Below are 19,705 nucleotides of genomic sequence, written 5' to 3' on the forward strand. Positions count from 1 at the left end.
TCATTTATACATTCTTATATATATATATATATATATTTTTTTTTTTTTAATTTAATTTCATATTTCATACTTTTTTATAAAAGATTTAAGATTTTTTTTTTTTTTTTTTTTTATACAAATATTATTGATTATCATCAGTCAATTGTACAAATATACCCTGTTCGGTGTGTGCAGGGATTATTCAGTAATATTCCTACATCACTAAAAATAAATAAATAAACAGAAAATACTATACATACAGGCACATAACAACATAACTAAATGTTTTAATTATTTCAGTCTACAATTTGACATTCATAAACTATTCCTCTGACATATTTTGATGACACATGATGTGTAAAAAAATTGTTTTTCTGAAAATTTTAGACATTTAACGTATTTAAAGTATTATAAATGCAATCTCTGACAGGACTCTGATATAGGGGAGTATAATCATCAGCAGTACAGTCATACATTTATTACAGGTCTATACAGGGTCAAAATCAACAAAATACAAGCTCACACTAGGGTTACGCAAAAGATTTAATCAAATAGGACAAACATACAAAAAGCATCACACAGACTTGCATAAATACATACATTAACATTTTATATTAAAAACCAATATATGTCAACATACAGGCATGTAAAGCAGGGTGAAATATAATTGAGCTTCTGTGTATCTGATCTTCCAGAAGGCTTTGGTGCATCTTTTAATGTGACATATCAGAATAATTATGATGATGACTGATCACTGCAAACAATATTGTAAAAATGTATTTTGTGAATTAGATTTTTTCCCCCATTTAAATTTATATACACAAAATCAAAACCACTAAGCCACATGAAAACACCACAGTTATTCAGTAATCTCTCACATGACAGAACAATGACAGCGTGTGAAGTTTATTCTCACCGCCACTTTGTGTTTTTATCCACTACAATCCCACTAATCAAAAATAAACCAGATTGCACACTTGTTCATATCCCAAATTAAAAACACTGACAAATCAGGGAAAGAGTAATATTTTCACAACATTTAGTCAACAAAAGTATTTATCATTTGCAGTCCAACTGAAATGGTAGAAAGCTTCTCCCACACAGTATAAAAATAATAAACCCATAAGCAGTAAAATATTTATATGCTCTAAATAATGGTAATCTTTCAACAGTTCAACGCTATAAAAATAGTTTAAAAATTATTCAGTAGTGAATTACTCTAGAGAATTATTTTCCTTTAAAAGATCATTCAGCAAACAAAACTAAATGGAAAACAAAAAACAAACTCTTTCATGGAGAAAAAAGCATTCTACTTTGCAATGGATGTTAATCAGAGGTTTGGAACAAGAACAAAACCAAGATCATTTTTGTGTAAAGGTGGGAGATTTTAGTATTTATCAAATCTAAAGTCCTCCAGACATCTGTTAGAGAAGAACCAGCACCAACTTAAATTCCCAGAATTAGCTCTGCACCACAAACAAACCTCTCTGTGTGTTATGAAGGCCACGGGGGAAGTTTCTATGAAATCTTTGAATCTGGGCTCTTTCACTAATGCACCGAACAAAAGCAAACCATTGACTCCATTTGGACCCAGTTCTGCAGCCAGATTTAGGCACTTAACCTACAAACTTAATCCGAAAAGCAGGTACTGTATGATTTCTAACTTGTACACACAATACCAAAGTAACTGGGAGAGAGCAGCGAGTCCCTTTCATATTATTTGGCAACTGGTACACAGCATCTATATGATCCGACACAATGTGTGTTAAGACAGGGTTCAGAAAATAAATGAAACAACAAACTGGCAGTTTGAGTCTTGCTTTCACACTACAAAAAAAAAAGATTAACAGACGGCCACTTTTGATTGCATGCCTACAGTTTTATTTCTGCCCTTAGGCATCAAATGCTTCAATGACCAATTCTTTGAAAATTCGCAACATGCATTTTCACGACATTTCAATGGGGAAAAGAATATCAAACTCTCTCATCACACTAATAAACACAGGTGCAAAGAGAGCAACGGTGCTCAAACCCAGAAAGAACTTCTACTGTTGTCAGTTTAAGGACACTTAAAGAATCGTATGGTTTCATATAAACTACGTGCTGACAGACACGGTCGAGCGCAGTTAACAGATAACAGAGCAGATCACTCAAAAGCAAGGAAAAGGCCACAAAGTGATGAAAGAGTGATGTTTCAACACTTTTCACATCAAAACAGAGCTTCAGGGCTTCATAAACTTCTCTATAGCTCAGTATACATGCACTTTTAACTTTCTCCTGCACTTAAAACCTCTTCAGATTTTTTGATAATTTAAAACAAAAGGCTGGCTTTCATTGCGTTGAAGATAAAATCCACACTTGCACAATGTCATAGTAAAATATTTAATAAGCTCCAAGGCTTTTGCAACTGAAACTAAAAGCGTTATTACTTTGATATGTGTTATGGATTATATCGATAACCGTAAAGTATCAATGATAAGCACCAAGGTCCCAAACTTCAGTAGCCCCTCACTGCAGAACACAAGACCCAGGAGGTGTGGTTGGATCCACATCTAGGGGGTGAAGACTGGTAGGTTTAGGGGCGGAGCTGGGTGCGTAGAGATGAGTGGTCCATATAAAAACATAATCACCTCATTATTCAAGGTTAGTTTATGTGTGGGTTCAGGAGTGGAGATGTGTGGTTTAGGGGTGGAAATGGGTAGGTGGAGATTGGTAAGTTTAGGGTGAAGATGAGTGGGTTTAGGGGCAGAGATGGGTAGGTGGAGATTGCTAAATTTATGGTTGAAGATGGGTAGGTTTAGAGGCAGAGATGGGTAGGTGGAGATTGCTAAATATAGGGGTGAAGATGGGTAGGTTTAGGGGCAGAGATGGGTAGGTGGAGATTGGTAAGTTTAGGGGTGGAGATGGGTAGGTTTAGGGGAAGAGATGGGTAGGTGGAGATTGCTAAATTTAGGGGTGGAGATGGGTAGGTTTAGGGGAAGAGATGGGTAGGTGGAGATTGCTAAATTTAGGGGTGAAGATGGGTAGGTTTAGGGGCAGAGATGGGTAGGTGGAGATTGCTAAATTTAGGGGTGAAGATGGGTAGGTTTAGGGGCAGAGATGGGTAGGTGGAGATTGGTAAATTTAGGGGTGAAGATGGGTAGGTTTAGGGGCAGAGATGGGTAGGTGGAGATTGGTAAGTTTAGGGGTGAAGATGGGTAGGTTTAGGGGCAGAGATGGGTAGGTGGAGATTGCTAAATTTAGGGGTGAAGATGGGTAGGTTTAGGGGCAGAGATGGGTAGGTGGAGATTGGTAAGTTTAGGGGTGGAGATGGGTAGGTTTAGGGGAAGAGATGGGAAGGTGGAGATTGGTAAGTTTAGGGGTGGAGATGAGTGCATTTACAGGTGGAGATGGGAAGGTGGAGATTGGTAAATTTAGGGGTGGAGATGGGTAGGTTTAGGTATATGTAAGTTGGGAGGAGTTGGATCTGGATCCAACCACGCCCCCTGGATCTTGTGTTATGCAGTGAGGACCATCTCCCAAACCTGGCCAGTTAGGCTCTTTAATAGTCCTGGGTCAGCATTTGAACCCTTCTACAAAAATGGATATCAATCCTTACAGAAATAGACCATCTAAGCCTGCAGGTGGAGCCATCATCTAATCACCTCAACCACAACACCAACACACAACAGCTCCACCTCAAACATTGTCGATACAAATTATAAAACGATTATCCTCGAACAACAACATTCACACGCAAACGAGACACTAAATTCATTATCAAAATGTAAAATCACACAGCTCAGGTCATTTAAAAGCTAGGTAAAAACGATTGGTGTAGCAGTCCTTCGCCACCTCAGCCTCTTCATCCTGGGGTTTCTCACTGAGCTTCATAGTAGCGTATAGGACTGAGGGGCTAAATGTGAACAGTTAACAAAGGACACTTCTCAAACGCTTCGGTCCACACCGTGTGTTTCACAGAAAGCGCAAAAATCACGGTGAATAGGATTTAATTGTGTTAAGGGCTGGATAAATGCTTCAGAGACTTTTTTGTCGATCAGATCCTGGACTTAAACCACACAACTCAATGAGCAAGTGTCAAGCCAAGTGCAACATCTTCCCTTCACGTCAATCACAAAACCCTCAGAAAACATCTCAGTCTTGCTAAAAGTCACAAGCATATGGATATAATGATTGATTATAAATCTAGAGTTCATTTTAAAGATGCAGACAGGAAAAACAGGAGACAAATAAAACCTGAACCATGCCGTACAACTAAGTTCTTTAGTTTGTTCCTGTGGTTCTTTTTGCGGTTATCAAATCCGTTTCTTTTCTAAAGTTCAGAGTGGAAACAGAGCATCACATTTTGGGCACCTGCTCTCGGTTTCCTCTTACGAGGCTTTAGATTTTCTTGCTCTTGGTGATGTCTTGTCATCTGGTTTCACGACTCCATTGACTGAACCCCCTGTCAAAGACAAATTAAAAGATAATTTGGTTAAGAAAACACAATGACAGAGATTTCAATGCCAATACAGGTCTGGTGCTTAAGCTTTTTCTGGTAGTAATTTTACAACCCAAAAGGGAACTAATATGATACATCCCACATGAAAAACAAACAAACTATAGTAAAACTATAGTAATTTATAGTAAATAACAATAGTAGCAACATAGTAGCAATATACTAGCAACCAAATAGCAAAACCCTAGAAACCACCCCAGGCACTAACTAATTAACTAACTAACTAACTAACTAACTAACCATCTATCTATCTATCTATCTATCTATCTATCTATCTATCTATCTATCTATCTATCTATCTATCTATCTATCTATCACTGAAAGACGATAATACCTTCAATACATCCAAATTTCAAAGTTTTCAGACTAAAACTTTAAACGTTTTTTAAAACTTTCTGGTCCGGCTTCCTAAAGCCAAATTAAAAAAGTGTGTCAATTTTTTTAACCATATTATAGTAAAGTAATATAAAATTAATATAAACAAATTCCTTTACCCAATACTCTTCTAGGTTTTCTACAACTATAGGGTAATATACTAAAATACTAAAACTAAAAGTATACTACAGTATTTATTACAGTTGATCAGTTCACTATACCGTAGTTAATACAGTGTTAATACACTTTACTATAGTATGGTTCAAAAACTCTATAGTATTTACTATAAATTACTATAGTATTTTTTCATGTGGGATGCTCCAAACATTCAGGTATCTACCATTATCTCGCCTAAATGGACACGAGAACCGAACAGAGCAGGTACAGGACTACGTAACACCAGGTTCACACTGTGTCTGTGGTGTGTATTGTTTCTGAGCCCATGTTAACAGATCAGAGCGTTCACACTGCACACGGTAAAAGATGCGAAAAATGTGAACAGAAAAGGTTAGAAATAGAAAAGTGTGAAAATAATATGTAGCGTGTGAGCATAGAGAGATTTGTGAGTGCACAGGACACAGTTTGAGCGAGAGGGGACACATGTTTTAAGTGCGGGCACTCTCTCCGGGCGAGTGTAGCGCGTGTCAAAGGAAAGGAAATCCGCTTGCGAGCGGAGAGATTCACACTCATGCTAGCGGTGGGTGATATGAGCTCAAATTTAGGACTGGGTGATATATCTAATGATATGATCATGCGCATCCAGTCAGTAAATCTGGTTCAATGATTTTTGCTAAAATCGCCATCACCTGCTTTTAAACGGAGCGGCATTTAACAGACAGAGCCATAGATCACTGACAAGCTACGCAATATCTCTTTCATTATCCCAGATGAATCGCCTTCGATAATGAACACAATATTGCGTAGTTTGCAGGGATGGAAATTAACTTTTTTTACCACCGGCCACTGTGGATTTCTAAATCTACCAGCCACTCAATGTTTTTAACAGCCACTGTCTTGTCTTTAACCGATAATGTGTAACTGCATGTGAAAATTAATACTACAAGATCGACAACACTTATTAAATACTGACATTTTCTCTTTCAGTAATGCTCAAAAATGCTGCCTATCTAGGCAGCTTACTAGGCATTGAAACAGCCGACACTTGCTGAAGCAACTCGTTCTCTCAGCTCGGTAGCTCAACCGATGATACACTGCACTCAACTTTTTTAATGCACAGAAACATTTTTGTGATATTATAAACCGTTTTCGTACACATTAATAATGTTGTTCTGTTGTTTATTGCTTTTTGCACATGTAAAATGAATCGCCGGGAAACAAATGTTAATATTTTTAACGGGTCACTGACACTTATCCTTTCTAATTTAATTAAATTCTAATTGAAAATAATCTTGTCGGTTAACAGTTAATAATCGTTTAACGGGCATCAGTTATCGGATACATAAATAGAAATATTGTAAAAGTAAGGGATTGGACATAGTTTTTTTCTTTTATTGTGCCACTATTTATTTATTTTTTTAATTGCAAACATGCAACATGAGGTAGGCTTGTATGAATTAAATTAAATAAAATATTGTATGTTTGAGTTGGCCAGTGTTTCCAAAAAAAATTTCTGTTGGGCATCCTTTTGTAGGGAAAAATATTTTCAAGTACACCCTCAATGTCTTTTTTTTTTTTTTTGGAAAGTTACTTATGCTCACCAAGGCTACATTTATTTATTAAAATACAGTAAATACTGTAATATTGTGAAATATTGTCAATTTAAATATCTATTTGAATGTTTTAACATATAGGCCACTGTGTTCGTGTGATCAAAGCTGTATTTTCAACATCATTCCTCCAGTCTTCAGTGTCACATGATCTTCAGAAATCAGAATAATATGATGATTTACTGCTCAAGAAACATTTCTGAATATTATCAATGTTGGAAATAGTTGTGTTGCTTTTTATTTTTGAGAAAACAATTTTTTCACGATTCTCTTATGAATATTTTAAATGGTCTTTTGCAGGGCTGTAGCTGGGGTGAACATGTTTAATTTGTATGTTTGTTCTGTTTATTTGTGCTGTTTACACAATTTTTACGATTTTTCAAGTTTGTAGGTGTCCAGGTACAGAACCCGAATAATCAAATGTAAAGTAGCACTCTTCACACACACACACCCCCTCCGTGCACACCGCGTCTCCATGAGCATGAGTATTCGACTGTTGAAAGCAAGTTCGCGAAAAGTTGGTATCTCGATCTCGTGAAAACCTTCACACAAGTGGTATACAAATATTTTACATTCTGAATATAATTTTGTCAGTGTGTTAATGTCGACCTGAGAAGGGATTGAGCCTTCTTTAGAAAGTTAACTAGTCAAACCCACTTTAAAAACTAATTAAAACTAAACCGAATTTGAAAACAAAAAGTCAAAACGAAATACAAATTAAATGTAATAAAAAATGCAAAACTATAATAACCTTGATTCAGACACCTTCAACATTTCTCACATCATCACAGTTTATTTGCTATAGTTTAGAAAATGGTAATAAAATATGATAAGAACTCAGAGTTAAACTGTGTCAGGACAGATGAATCTTGATAATGTCAGATGACTTTGATAGAAAGGTATGTAATGAATTATAATTGCGCACAGAACACTGCGCGGGAGCTGAAGTCTTCTTCTGTTTGCTTGTTTAAACTGTGATTGGTGTTTGTTCGTTCAGATGAAGGAGAGCTGGGATCGGTGTTGTACTCAGTTGAGTTTTTCTGCATCTTTTGTCTGAAATCTTTTCCCTCCACAGAAGCCCGTCGCTAAACTAGTGAATGAACTTGCGCTCCCTGGGCGGTTCAGTACAAAAAAGGAGGCGTGTTCTGGCGCAAACAATCCCTGGTGCTATTTTGCTGTTCCATTAAACAATTGCGCCACTGACCAGAAAAAAACTAGTCTAAAGTCAGTGGCGCGTTGCGCATTGTTCATAATGCTATTTTAGGGGCGCATGCTTGACCATAATGTATAGCATGCACAGCGCGCATACACTTTGCTCATGTAATCTACACAGATGCAACAGTTATTTCTACAAATCATAAATTGTTACACTAAAAAAATATTAACACATGAGATGACGGAAATCATGACGCTATTTTGGGTGGGTTTCTCCCATCCCCATACAACACAACTTTCTCTGTCTTTCACTGCTCTTACAAGAACATCAGTCTCCTCGGCTGTGAACCGCTCCTGGCGTGCGCCTGGTAAATACGCCATAATAATAGCAATCCATAATGGAACTTGCGCACCTGCTTTTAAAGGGAATGTTGGATGACGCTCTGATTGGTTTATTTCACGTTACGCCCAAACCACACCTATGAATAATGAAGCTACTTCAGACCAACCCATTTTAGATTTGCGCCGGGCGCAAGAGCCATTTATCCCGCCGGGAAAATAGCAACAGCGCCGAGACCCGCCCACAAAGTTACTTGCGCTTCGCGCTTTGACACTTGCGTTTCAGATCGTTAAAATAGGGCCCATAGTGCAACACTTGTGAATAGGCTGAAGAGTATGGTCTAGAGTACTAAAGATAAATAGGGTTCTTTCAGAAAGTATTCTAATCTCCATGCCAAATCACTTTCAGGAGAGACTCACCCCGAGAGTCCTTCTTGCTGGGTCTGCTTTTCTGGCCGACAGCTTTCTTCTTGCTGGCTTGGATCTGAGATTGTTCTCTCCACTTCTTCAGCTGGAAATTGATGAATTTCCACATCATCCAGGCCTGGGTCAGGCAGATGGCTGACAGGCATGTCATCCTAAAAGAGAGACCATCATTCACAAATACTTCAATATAGCTTCAGAATATCTCACATTTGAGTCCTACCCTCACTGTTCGATGCTTGGATGGGAGGGCTGTCTAAGTCACATCACCTAACCATTGCATATATGTGACCCGTCACGGAAACCAGTGACAAGTCGGCAGCACAACTTTCGAGCAAAATGAGAAAGAAGTGTTTTTTTTTTTCAAAATTGGTGATTTTCGTTTTTTTGCAGAATCTGTTAGTTGATATCACAAAGAAGCCTCTCCGTGTTTGCAAAAGCAGTATTGGTATATTTAAAAGTGTACATTTTGAGGTTGAAATCAGGTTGTTTGTCGGAGATTCTAGCACGCAGTAGGGGCGTTTCATTGTCTGTCTGTATTTCCATACTGAATAAGCCGGCTTTTGTTTCTTTAGTTATTGCCCCCGCCCTCCGAGGGAAGCATGGCTACTTAGTATGCAGCGCTCTGGCCAGCTCTAGCTGATATCAAAATTCAATGAAGATGTACGCCGCAAAGATGAACGCAGACGAGCTGAACCGTGACCGTTACACCGAAAATGTTTTGAAGTGCTTCTTCGACAAGCCGGATGCTTATAAACAAGTGCTCACTGATTCTGAAGACGATCTGAGCGATGATGAAAGCGGCATAATAAGACTGTAATATCCCTAATCTACAACTGAGCGAAGATGATGATGACGAGGAAGAATGTATTGGAGTAGGGCTGGGCGATATGACGAAATATATCGTCTGGACGATAGAAAATGTCTATCGTTTTATATAAGGCTCTATCGTTTACGCCACGATAAGGCGTTTACGGCAGAATTTTACGTCAAGATGCACCTCACGCAACGGCCTGCCCATGCACGCTGCAATACATAAACAAACATGGAGGAAGACGGTAGTAGACGCAACAAGATGACCAGCCAACCCAAACCGAGGAGCTTGTACCTAAAAGAGGGGCGACTTCTGTTGCATGGACGCCTAAAACGGATGAAAAGGTTTAAATGTTTTTAACTCGATGCGGTGCGGACGCGCCTGGAAAAAACGCACCGCGCTTCCATTATGACCGCGCATACCGCGCACCTACATTGGAAATAACGAACTTGAGCGCGCAAAATACTCAATAAGTGAACGGCTCCACAGGCTTTTACCCGTGGCACAGATGGAAGGAGATCACTTCTGCTGTTGCCAAGCATATCTACACGGTCGATAATAGCGGGTTGAAATATTTTAATGTCAGGTGTTAACATGACCAACAGTCTTGCTTGAAAAAAAGGTTCTAAATAAAATAAATATTTAGTCCATACTTCCTTTATTTGTTTTGTATGTCATTTCAAACTGCATTTCCACATTGCAATTTTATATAGAATATTCATAAACGGAATTAACAGAAAAATTGCTATATCGTTATGTATATCGTTATCGGGATATGAAATTTTGGCCATATTGCCCAGCCCTATATTGGAGTCATCGAGATCTGCGAGAATACTTTTGTTTCTTATGGGGTGAGTTTCCATAAACATCAAAGTTTGTCGTCTTGTGTTCATTCTAAGAAAACGTAAGAAAATGTTTAGTCCTTGTTTATACCTTCCCATATCTACCTATTGTTATTAGCTAGCTCATCGGTTATCACAGAATCCTGTTAAAAAAAGTCCTAATGCTACACAATGAAATCAATTCACCAAGTTTTATGTAGAAAACCAGCAAATAACAAATAAAATTAGCATCAATATGTACTTTTTGTTTACATAAACATTAAAATAATAACATTAAAAATGATGGGCACATTTGAAAGATTAAAGATTTTTTATAAAAAGATAAAACTCACATATTTCAGCCTCTAAATCATTTTTATAAAAGTCAAAAAAGATAAATTACTGACATTTACAATGCACATTTTCCTTTATTATTAATAGTATGCGGTCCGATTTTTCCCGTTGTGTCTGTCGTTGCTATGCAGGGGGTATGGCTTATCTAAATGAGATGTGAATGAGCCCCATTGTCACTCGCAGTAGTGAGAACTGCACAATCTTTAAAGGCTATTTTCTGCTTTTTGAGCTTTTTTGAGTGCCTACCTTCAAATGGCCACAACTTCTCCAAATATTATCAGATTTCCATGTGTTACACATCGTTGGAAAGCTTGGAGACTACACTTTCAGAATCTGTGAATAACTCAAAATGCCCCAGAACCGACTTGTGTCCCTACTTTCCGTGATTGGTCACATATACACAACTACACTGAGATCATTCAGCTCTGCTACTGACGTGAAGCTCGGTTGACTCCAGAATACAAGCTTGCGTCGGTTTGATGGTGTTAATGCTTCAAAAAAGTAAAAACGATGTGCCTGGGGCAGTGATTTCTGGTATCCTGAGAGGATGGGCAACTGACTTTATTCTATTCTATTTCCTAAACCCAAACCAAACAAAATCCCAGTGAAGACAAAAACTTTCATTTTCTGGTTGTCATACTATCATTAAGTTACAATTTTCATCTTCTCAAGCAGAACATTAATGTCATCTGCTTTAGCAAGGTATCTCTGGCTCAAACTAGCTAAGGTTAAAGTTAATGAGGACTATTCTCGTGTCTTGTGAAGGGCAAAAACACATTTCACTGTCTCTTCATATTAATCTGGTTAATGTAAATTAATTTTATCGTACCCTGTGATACATGAACAGTGTAGATCCGGGATGTTGTTATCTGCGATCATGACGCATGTAAAAATGAGGCTTCTCCCGCTTCCATTGTCACGTGTAAACCCTCGCTTACTAATTAATACCCACAATATTTATTTTAAACTCTTTTACATATCCCTCCATGTCATGTGGTCCTTCTGTGTCCAAAATCAAAATGATCAAAAAGATACAGGTACAAGGTTTTCACACTGACAGCTGTCCTTGTAGGAGTTCACAACAGTAACCAAAGGGGGTTACTGGAGGTCAACTGAAACCCACATCCAATCACAATCCTGCCCAGCAGGTCAACACGAGGGATGGGTATCATTAAGGTTTTTACAGCATTACTGCTCTTTTCAGTACTGCTTCTTGATCCGGATCAGGACAAGACCACAGGAAACAGATGATTCTTCTGCACAATCTGACTTTGCTGCAGCCTGGAATTGAACTACTGGTTTCGTCTGGTCAGAGGAGAACTGCCCCCCAACTGAGCCTGGTTTCTCCCAAGGTTTTTTTCTCCATTCTGTCACTGATGGAGTTTCGGTTCCTTGCCGCTGTTGCCTCTGGCTTGCTTAGTTGGGGTCACTTCATCTACAGTGATATCATTGACTTGATTGCAAATAAATGCACAGACACTATTTAACTGAACAGAGATGGCATCACTGAATTCAATGATGAACTGCCTTAACTATCATTTTGCTTTATTGAGACACTGTTTTCCAAATGAATGTTGTTCAGTGCTTTGACAATGTATTTTGCGTCCTATGAGCATAACAGTGAAAGCTAACACCATGTTTCCTGATGATATCTCCCAAGGGTAACATATAGAGTGAAGAGTAGCGGCCCTAGTACTGAGCCTTGAGGTACTCCATACTGCACTTGTGATCGATATGATACATCTTCATTCACTGCTACGAACTGATTGCGGTCATATAAGTACGAATGTTGTTCAGTGCTTTGACTCAATGTATTTTGTTTAAAGCACTATATAAAAAATAAAGGTGATAATCAGTCAAGCTCAAAGTTTGCATCACTGTTTACATGTACACTAGGGTATGCGTATGCACATGATGAGAATTTCATCATTAGAGCATTATATGCCTGTACTGTACATGCACCGTGTAAGGGTTAGGAACTGGATGCAAGCAGAGTATGGCTGTATCTAAGACACGCTGTGCCATCTACTGTTAAAGAGAATCGCAATGCATTCGGAAAAATAAAATAAAAATGCAGAATCAATCCACGAATTGATTTACCGATTCACCCCAGCACATAGCTACACTACTGTACATGTAAAAAATATATATACTTTGGGCTTAGCAGTAATCTTATCGGTTCTTTTGTTAATTTTTCATGAAAAAAAAAAAAAAAAGATATTAACCAAAACACCCCCCCCCCCCCCCGCTCGATATTTATTTATTTTTAAAGGTGATGTTCCTCCTGTGTGTGCTCTGCAGTGTGCGAGAAACAGATCTCTCTAGAACAAAGATGAATCATAGTTGAATGCCTTATATTATCGCAAATAGTAACGTTTGGTAAGATAGAATTTTGCATGCTAGGATTAAAGTAGCAAAAATAAATGAGTGTATTTTCTTAATTTCTCCAGGACTGTAAGCAGAACCGACAATGCCTTTCATAATTTTGCCCCATGGCCCATTTACGGTACCGATCTCTAGCCAAAACAACATAAAAACTCAGACCTGTCCACAGAACAATATCAATCTTTGATCTGCATATGGTGCCCAACTTAATTTGAACTCTAATTTAACTCCTTGCATTATGCACTTTTTTTTTTTTTTTTAAGTATTTATATAAAGTAAAGTGAAAAAAAGTGAAGTAAAGTGAAGTGACATTCAGCCAAGTATGGTGACCCATACTCAGAATTTGTGCTCTGCATTTAACCCATCCGAAATGCACACACACAGAGCAGTGAACACACACACACACACACTGTGAGCACACACCCGGAGCAGTGGGCAGCCTTTTATGCTGCGGCGCCCGGGGAGCAGTTGGGGGTTCGATGCCTTGCTCAAGGGCACCTAAGTCGTGGTATTGAAGGTGGAGAGAGAGCTGTTCATGCACTACCCCCACCCACAATTCCGTCCGGCCCGAGACTAGAACCCACAACCCTTCGATTGGGAGTCCAACCCTCTAACCATTAGGCCACGACTTCCCCCCAATGGTGGGGAATATTTGTGTGTCTGTTCTAAATGGTCCTGTTGTCTTCTGTGTTTTGTCTGAAACGTGTTTTCTGTGAGCAGGTTCAGTTCATCATTCTGACTGCTTGTATTTATTGACAAAATTGTATAGATGTGAAATACATTTGAGAATTGAGGATGCAGTGCATCGTGATACTGAATGGTAAGACCAATGTAGGTTCACACCCCACTACATAATGTATTTGTCTGCTAAATCAAATAAAGGACTTACCTGACAGTCAGCACATTAAAGTTTCCCTCTGCTAAAGAGAATCCCTGATTATCAGTGCGGGACAGGCCGAAACCAAACGTCAGGACAGAAACGGTGAGCGTCAGGAGGCGTGTGATGACGAACAGCAGAGCCCAGAGCGTGAACCTATGAGACAAACACACACACACACACACACACACACACACACACACAGGCCAGGCCTCTTAACAACAGTCTGAACAAGATGAAGATCTCAGCAGAGGAAGGGAAGAAATCCTATCCAATGCTAAGATTATATGGCAACAAGCACAATGTGAGAGTTGGAGACAGGACGTGAACGAACCCCTTCTGCTTGTTTTCATCACTGAAGTAGAAGAGTCGTGAGGCGTGGAAGAGCAGCTCCACCAGATAATGTGGCACCAGAAGAACCAGCCCCAGACGGTGGAGACTGAGAGAAGACACACAGGAGACCGAGTCACTCCTCAAACAATCAGACACTACTCCTGCACTCATCTACCATGCACGGCTAAACTAAGACCAGACCTTCAGATGCTGCAGAGGTTTAATACAGCTCAGAGGTGAATTACATTTGCACTGTATTTAATACATTGTATTAAGTGTTTTTATATATATATTATGAAATGAAAAAAAAATGCTATGAAACTAAAACCACCAATATCAGCTCTTAATGAGGAATCACCGAGTCATCCATTCAGATTCATTTAAAGAGCTGATTCATTTGTCATTGTTCATGTGTTGCTTACAGATGCAAAACAATTCTGCTGTGCTTCATTAAGAAAGTTTCACTGACAAAATAAAGCATGAACATACTGCGTCTAAAACGCAAGTCAAAATATTAACCTTTGTATCAAATCAATGACATTCACAATCATGCTGATATCTGAGAAAACAGCACTTCTGCTCAAGTGATACAGTACTGTATTGTTTAACTTTATCTTTTTATATAAATATAAGACAAAACTCATGTGGAGAGTGCACGCCGTTTAAACAACACTTGTGATATTATTGGCGATGATATATCACACAGCCCTAAGCTGGAGTCTTGATCTCGGGAACGACTAAACATCAAGACTTTACCAACATTCGAAACATGATCGCTCGCTTTTCAGAAAACCTATGAGAATTACACCGCTTTTTAATCTAAATGGCAACACTTTTGCTGTTCATTTTCACTATTTTCTTTTTAAAGAGACACCCGAGCTCTTAAACTAACAGCTTTCGGTCTACCTTCATTATAAACGCAAATAAGAAAACACTCACTTGAGGACGTAGGCACCAGTGATGTGAAATATATAAAGGCAGATGTAGTAAAGTTGACGTGGGATGTCCTCCTAAAAACAAAAATACAATTTCAATTTAATAATGTATAACAACAACCATATTGTATATTGTTATACTGTAATTATACAGTACTGTGTGAAAGTCTAAGGCCACTAGTATTTCACCAACAATAATGGGTTTAAGTCAGTTATTTCTATGGTTATTCAAATAACCAAATTAAACCCATTTCTGTTGGTGAAATCCTAGTGGCCTAAGACTTTCACACAGTACTGTATATATTAGAAACCATTTCTGTCAGCTTCAAATATATGAGGCAAAACACTGAGCCTTACCTTTCGTACTTTCTGGAAATACAGCTCAGGAAGAGCATGGAGCCAGTAGGCAATCTGACAGACATAGAAAAACTTCACCTGGAAACTAAAAGACAGAAAGAGGGCTGTAGATTAGCTTGTGATCCGCTACGGGGAACATAATGTGTCAGATGCTAATACAAACAGGTTCCAGTTTGAGTACTCTGTTTTCTGGGTTGTTTGGATCATTTAATTTACAGGGCATTTACGATCCGGCAATAATCGAAAACAGACAATGATGGGTACAATATATTAAACCTTTACTCAACTACAAAAGCACTATGGATCTGCCAGATAAGTCTCTTGGCGAGTCAAGCATTACGAGACTTATTAAAGAACAACGAAAGCCCTGTCAATACATACACAGAGCTTGTGAGAAATGTATTTCTGAATAGTATAAGGGAGTTCATTAATGCTCTTCACTGTAACTAGGGTTAGTGATCTGAATAAGCACTAAACCAAAACTACTGAACTTCCATCATCCCTCAAAACATGTGATTTATCCAAGTGAGATGTGCTAGTTTTCTTAGGGATTGGACTTCTTTTAGATGGTTGTTAGAACAAACATGTCACGTGACTTCACACTCACGCCATGTGGATATGAGGATAACCTTCCCAAAGAAAAGTGGGGTTTGTCACAAACTCCTCCTGTTGATGAAACAAACAGTGAGTTAGTGTGTGCCCAGAAGAGAGCAGGGGTGTCCTGGGACGCCACGAGCACATCTCTTACATTGGTGAGGATGCTGCAGCCCCAAACGAAGGAGAACAAGTAGAAGGTGGCCAGCTGTCCCGACTCATTGAACTTGCTGTGCTTGGTTTTGGACAAGTGCAGCCGACGATTGATTTTCTGTGGAAACACAAGCAGGTCACCACCTCAAGAGCTGAAGAAACCATTAAAACGAGCTTCAAGTATCTTTATTTTTCTCTCATGCCAAAAGCATTCGGTTATTAAGTAAAGCTCATGCTCCATGAAGATATTTGAAAAATACTTTTTTGATTAGTAATATGCATTGCTAAAAACTTTTTTTTTTTTTTTTGCACCAAATAGTTGTATCTCAGCCAAATATTTTCCTCCTAACAAACCACACATCAACGGAAAGCTTATTTATTCATAACTTTCACAAACTGACCCTTATGATTGTGTTCGTGGTCCATGGTCTCACATATAAACTACTGTTTAAAAGTTTGGTATTAGTAAAATATTTACGATTATGTATTTTCTTTAATAAGAAATGATCACTTGTATTCAGCGAGGATGCACTGAATGTTTAAAATGCTACAAAAGATTATCATACCAATGTCATTTTGAACTTTCCATTAATGACAATTACGCACTGATAAGAATTAGAAATGCTTCTTGAGCAACAAATCTGAATATTTGAAGGAGCTCTTTTAAACTGTTATAATATTTTACCACAACAGTGTTTTTAACTATATTTTTTGATTCGATAAATGCTGTGTTGGTGAGCATTCATACACATAAACATCATGACAAAACATACGTCTTTAATTATAAATTCTGCAGTCAGTCTAACAATCAGTCTAATAATGGTCGAGAAGATTTAATGTCTAACGTTGTTAATTGATGTCAGCCAGGGCTCGAGCTGGTTATGTCTGAGGAGACCTGGTTTTGAGCTTCAACTGTGAGCTTCTGTGACAAGGACTTCTCATAGTGATCAAGAAAAGGTGCACGATCTGAAACCGCAGAGAATCGGTGACATGACTTACGTCGAGTATGTACTCTTGAATCAGGGCATGAAGGATTATGGCAATGAGCAGGTAAAAGAAGACCGTGGCCATGTCCTTGGGACCGTATCTGTAGTAGTTGACAGACTCAGGCTTGTCCTCTGCATCTGAACAAAACCAAGCGGACAGAATTACAGCTCATCTCCACTCATTAGAGACTGAACTGGAGCACGTACGAGACCTGTGACGTCCCGACATTTCCTCTCATCACACACACAGTCACATTTCCACAACCGAGGAAGCCTCTTATTTAAATCTGCTCACGCGTGGACCCTGATGACTGCACCTAGCAGTTTTATTTTAGTACAAGCGTGACTGAAAGATCGAGATCGTACCTGTGTCCAGGCTCTGCGTGACATTATACTGGACCGTGATGAACATAATCGCAAATTTTGCTGTCACCTGCAAAAAACAAATCATTTAATACATACAAGTATACACAAACATATTGCAAACGAGATGCACAAACCACAAGTTTAACAGCCGCGCATCAAACAGTTCCTGCCTTTACTGATACAAACTACAGCAATGCTAGAACAGAGCCAGACTTCAGCTGTTATCATGAAGCCAGACTAAACGTAGAGGTGGTTTAGCAGGTCATAGTCCTGTCTGTACGAGGAAGCACAGTCAGAGCATGTGATCAAGCGGCTTTATGCTTTCATTATTTCATCCAGCATGTTTACTGCTGCTGCTGTTGAACTGATACTAAAATAAGACTCGTCTCGTCTACTAAGACTGGAATTACTGGAAGAGCTGTGATGTATTACACTACAGGGACACTATGGGTTAGTGTAGCATAATACAACAGACTGCACTGACGCATAATATCATGTGATGATCATGTTTTTACACGAGTCTAAGAGTCAAAAATAACCCAAAATGTGACAATCATGTCGTTATTTCCGAATAAAAGTAATAACCTTAAATGTGCTGCATATATTACTATAGGAAAATAACGTTTGGAAATGTAAACTGATATTGACCTGGTTGATTTTAATAGTAAAGATGAATATATACTCAATAACAACAGCATGTTATCATACGAGTTTAACGTTAAAACCCTCGAACATGATGGCCATGTTATATCTTGCAGATTTAATCCTAAACAGACATGATTTCATGTTGTGTTGTGAGTCTATGCTGGAGGAGATCATCACCTCGAACATGAGTCCCAGCAGGATGACCATGGCCACACACGACACCATATCCGCGTGATTCTGGAGCACGAACTCGTGGCTCAGCACGGGAGGACTCTTGCTCTTCTTTCGGAAGCCCATCGCTCTTCTCTCGCGGGGGACCACGGCTCCTGATCGGTGCAGAGACGCGCAGCTGAAGCAGAGCTCGGGGAAATCACTCTAGTCAGTCATCAAAGCCCTGCTACACTCACATCCGCGTACGACGTGTGCCGGAAGACGTGAAGCGCGCGACGAAGAGCGCAGGCGTTTTAAACGTAAACAACAACAACAAAAAAAATAGTATATTTTTTTATAACTTATTGCAAATTGTACATAACAAGACCGGAAACATCCAACAACATAAGGCACATTCACCAAAAATAATACAAATAATAAACATAAATAATAATAATAATTATTATACTCAAAAATAGCTACAATGAGGGAAGAAAAAAAACCATCGGCACGAATCATTAGAAGTATAAAAAACACATCAAATAAAAATTAACTAAAATAATAAATATTTTGAGATAGAGAGGCAAAGAGTTTCTCAGTGTAGTTTTTTTTGTTTAGTATTTAAAGTTACCATGAAATCATAATTTTAAATTCCCTTTTTTATGGAATACTGCAGTGTTTATTATAAATAATTTATCCGCGCACTTCATATATTTTGAATTATTTCATGTGCCCTCATAATCTTTAATCAAAAACGTTAACCTCCCCTCCTCCTCTGCTTCGATCACTTCATAGAAATCAATGTATTGACTAGTGTTGACGCAAGCCATGGGGCAGTACACTACAATTAAAGGTTGAAAGGATATTACGATATTTCCACAACATTTCTCCTAGGAAATTGTAAATAATTCCGGTGTTACACAAAATTCTGCCCCAGGAGGCGCTGTTTGGCTTGAACTCGAGCACACAGCAGAATTGGGTACGCAAACAGCGTACAGGTTCATGGCGGACCGGGAACGTAACTGTCAATTTCGTACCGCCCCTTTTTAGGCGAAAATAAACTAGATTTCTCATAGACTTCCATACAAATTAGCGGCAAGCCGTCAGACGAGAAAAAGAATCCGACTAAACATGTCATATGTAGATACTTGAGTAATTTTTCTTGATTACTGTAGCCTACTTAAGTATTATTTTGGTGGATTTGTACTTTACTCAACTACAATTGAAACTGACTACTTGTCCTACTTTTACTTGATTACATTTCTGAAGAAAAAACAGTACTTTTTACCCCTTAAAATTTTATTTAATCTCGAAAAGTACATTATATTTTTATTTTATCTTATGCACATTAAATATGGTAAACAGCTCAAACGTGTGTGTGAGAACTAATGATGATTGTTTTCATGCATCAAACACACATTTCTACTTCAGTTATGGCT

At 38.5% G+C, this 19,705-nt stretch overlaps 1 protein-coding gene across 1 annotated transcript; it reads right to left on the minus strand.

Annotated features, from left to right (window-relative positions):
- Positions 1–504: 504 nt before the first annotated feature.
- Positions 505–18,557, minus strand: zgc:113278 (Translocating chain-associated membrane protein 1-like 1-like). Its single transcript, XM_052593323.1, has 11 exons — positions 18,294–18,557; positions 17,472–17,538; positions 17,119–17,243; positions 16,121–16,237; positions 15,980–16,038; positions 15,373–15,457; positions 15,020–15,090; positions 14,082–14,186; positions 13,760–13,903; positions 8,494–8,651; positions 505–4,423 (listed from the first exon to the last, which is right to left on the minus strand). Exons 1-11 carry the CDS (start codon positions 18,411–18,413, stop codon positions 4,350–4,352), a joined length of 1,125 nt encoding a protein of 374 aa, XP_052449283.1. The 5' UTR covers positions 18,414–18,557; the 3' UTR covers positions 505–4,349.
- Positions 18,558–19,705: the final 1,148 nt, after the last annotated feature.

This window comes from Carassius gibelio, chromosome B23 (genome assembly GCF_023724105.1).
Source record: "Carassius gibelio isolate Cgi1373 ecotype wild population from Czech Republic chromosome B23, carGib1.2-hapl.c, whole genome shotgun sequence".
Lineage (NCBI taxonomy): Eukaryota > Metazoa > Chordata > Actinopteri > Cypriniformes > Cyprinidae > Carassius > Carassius gibelio.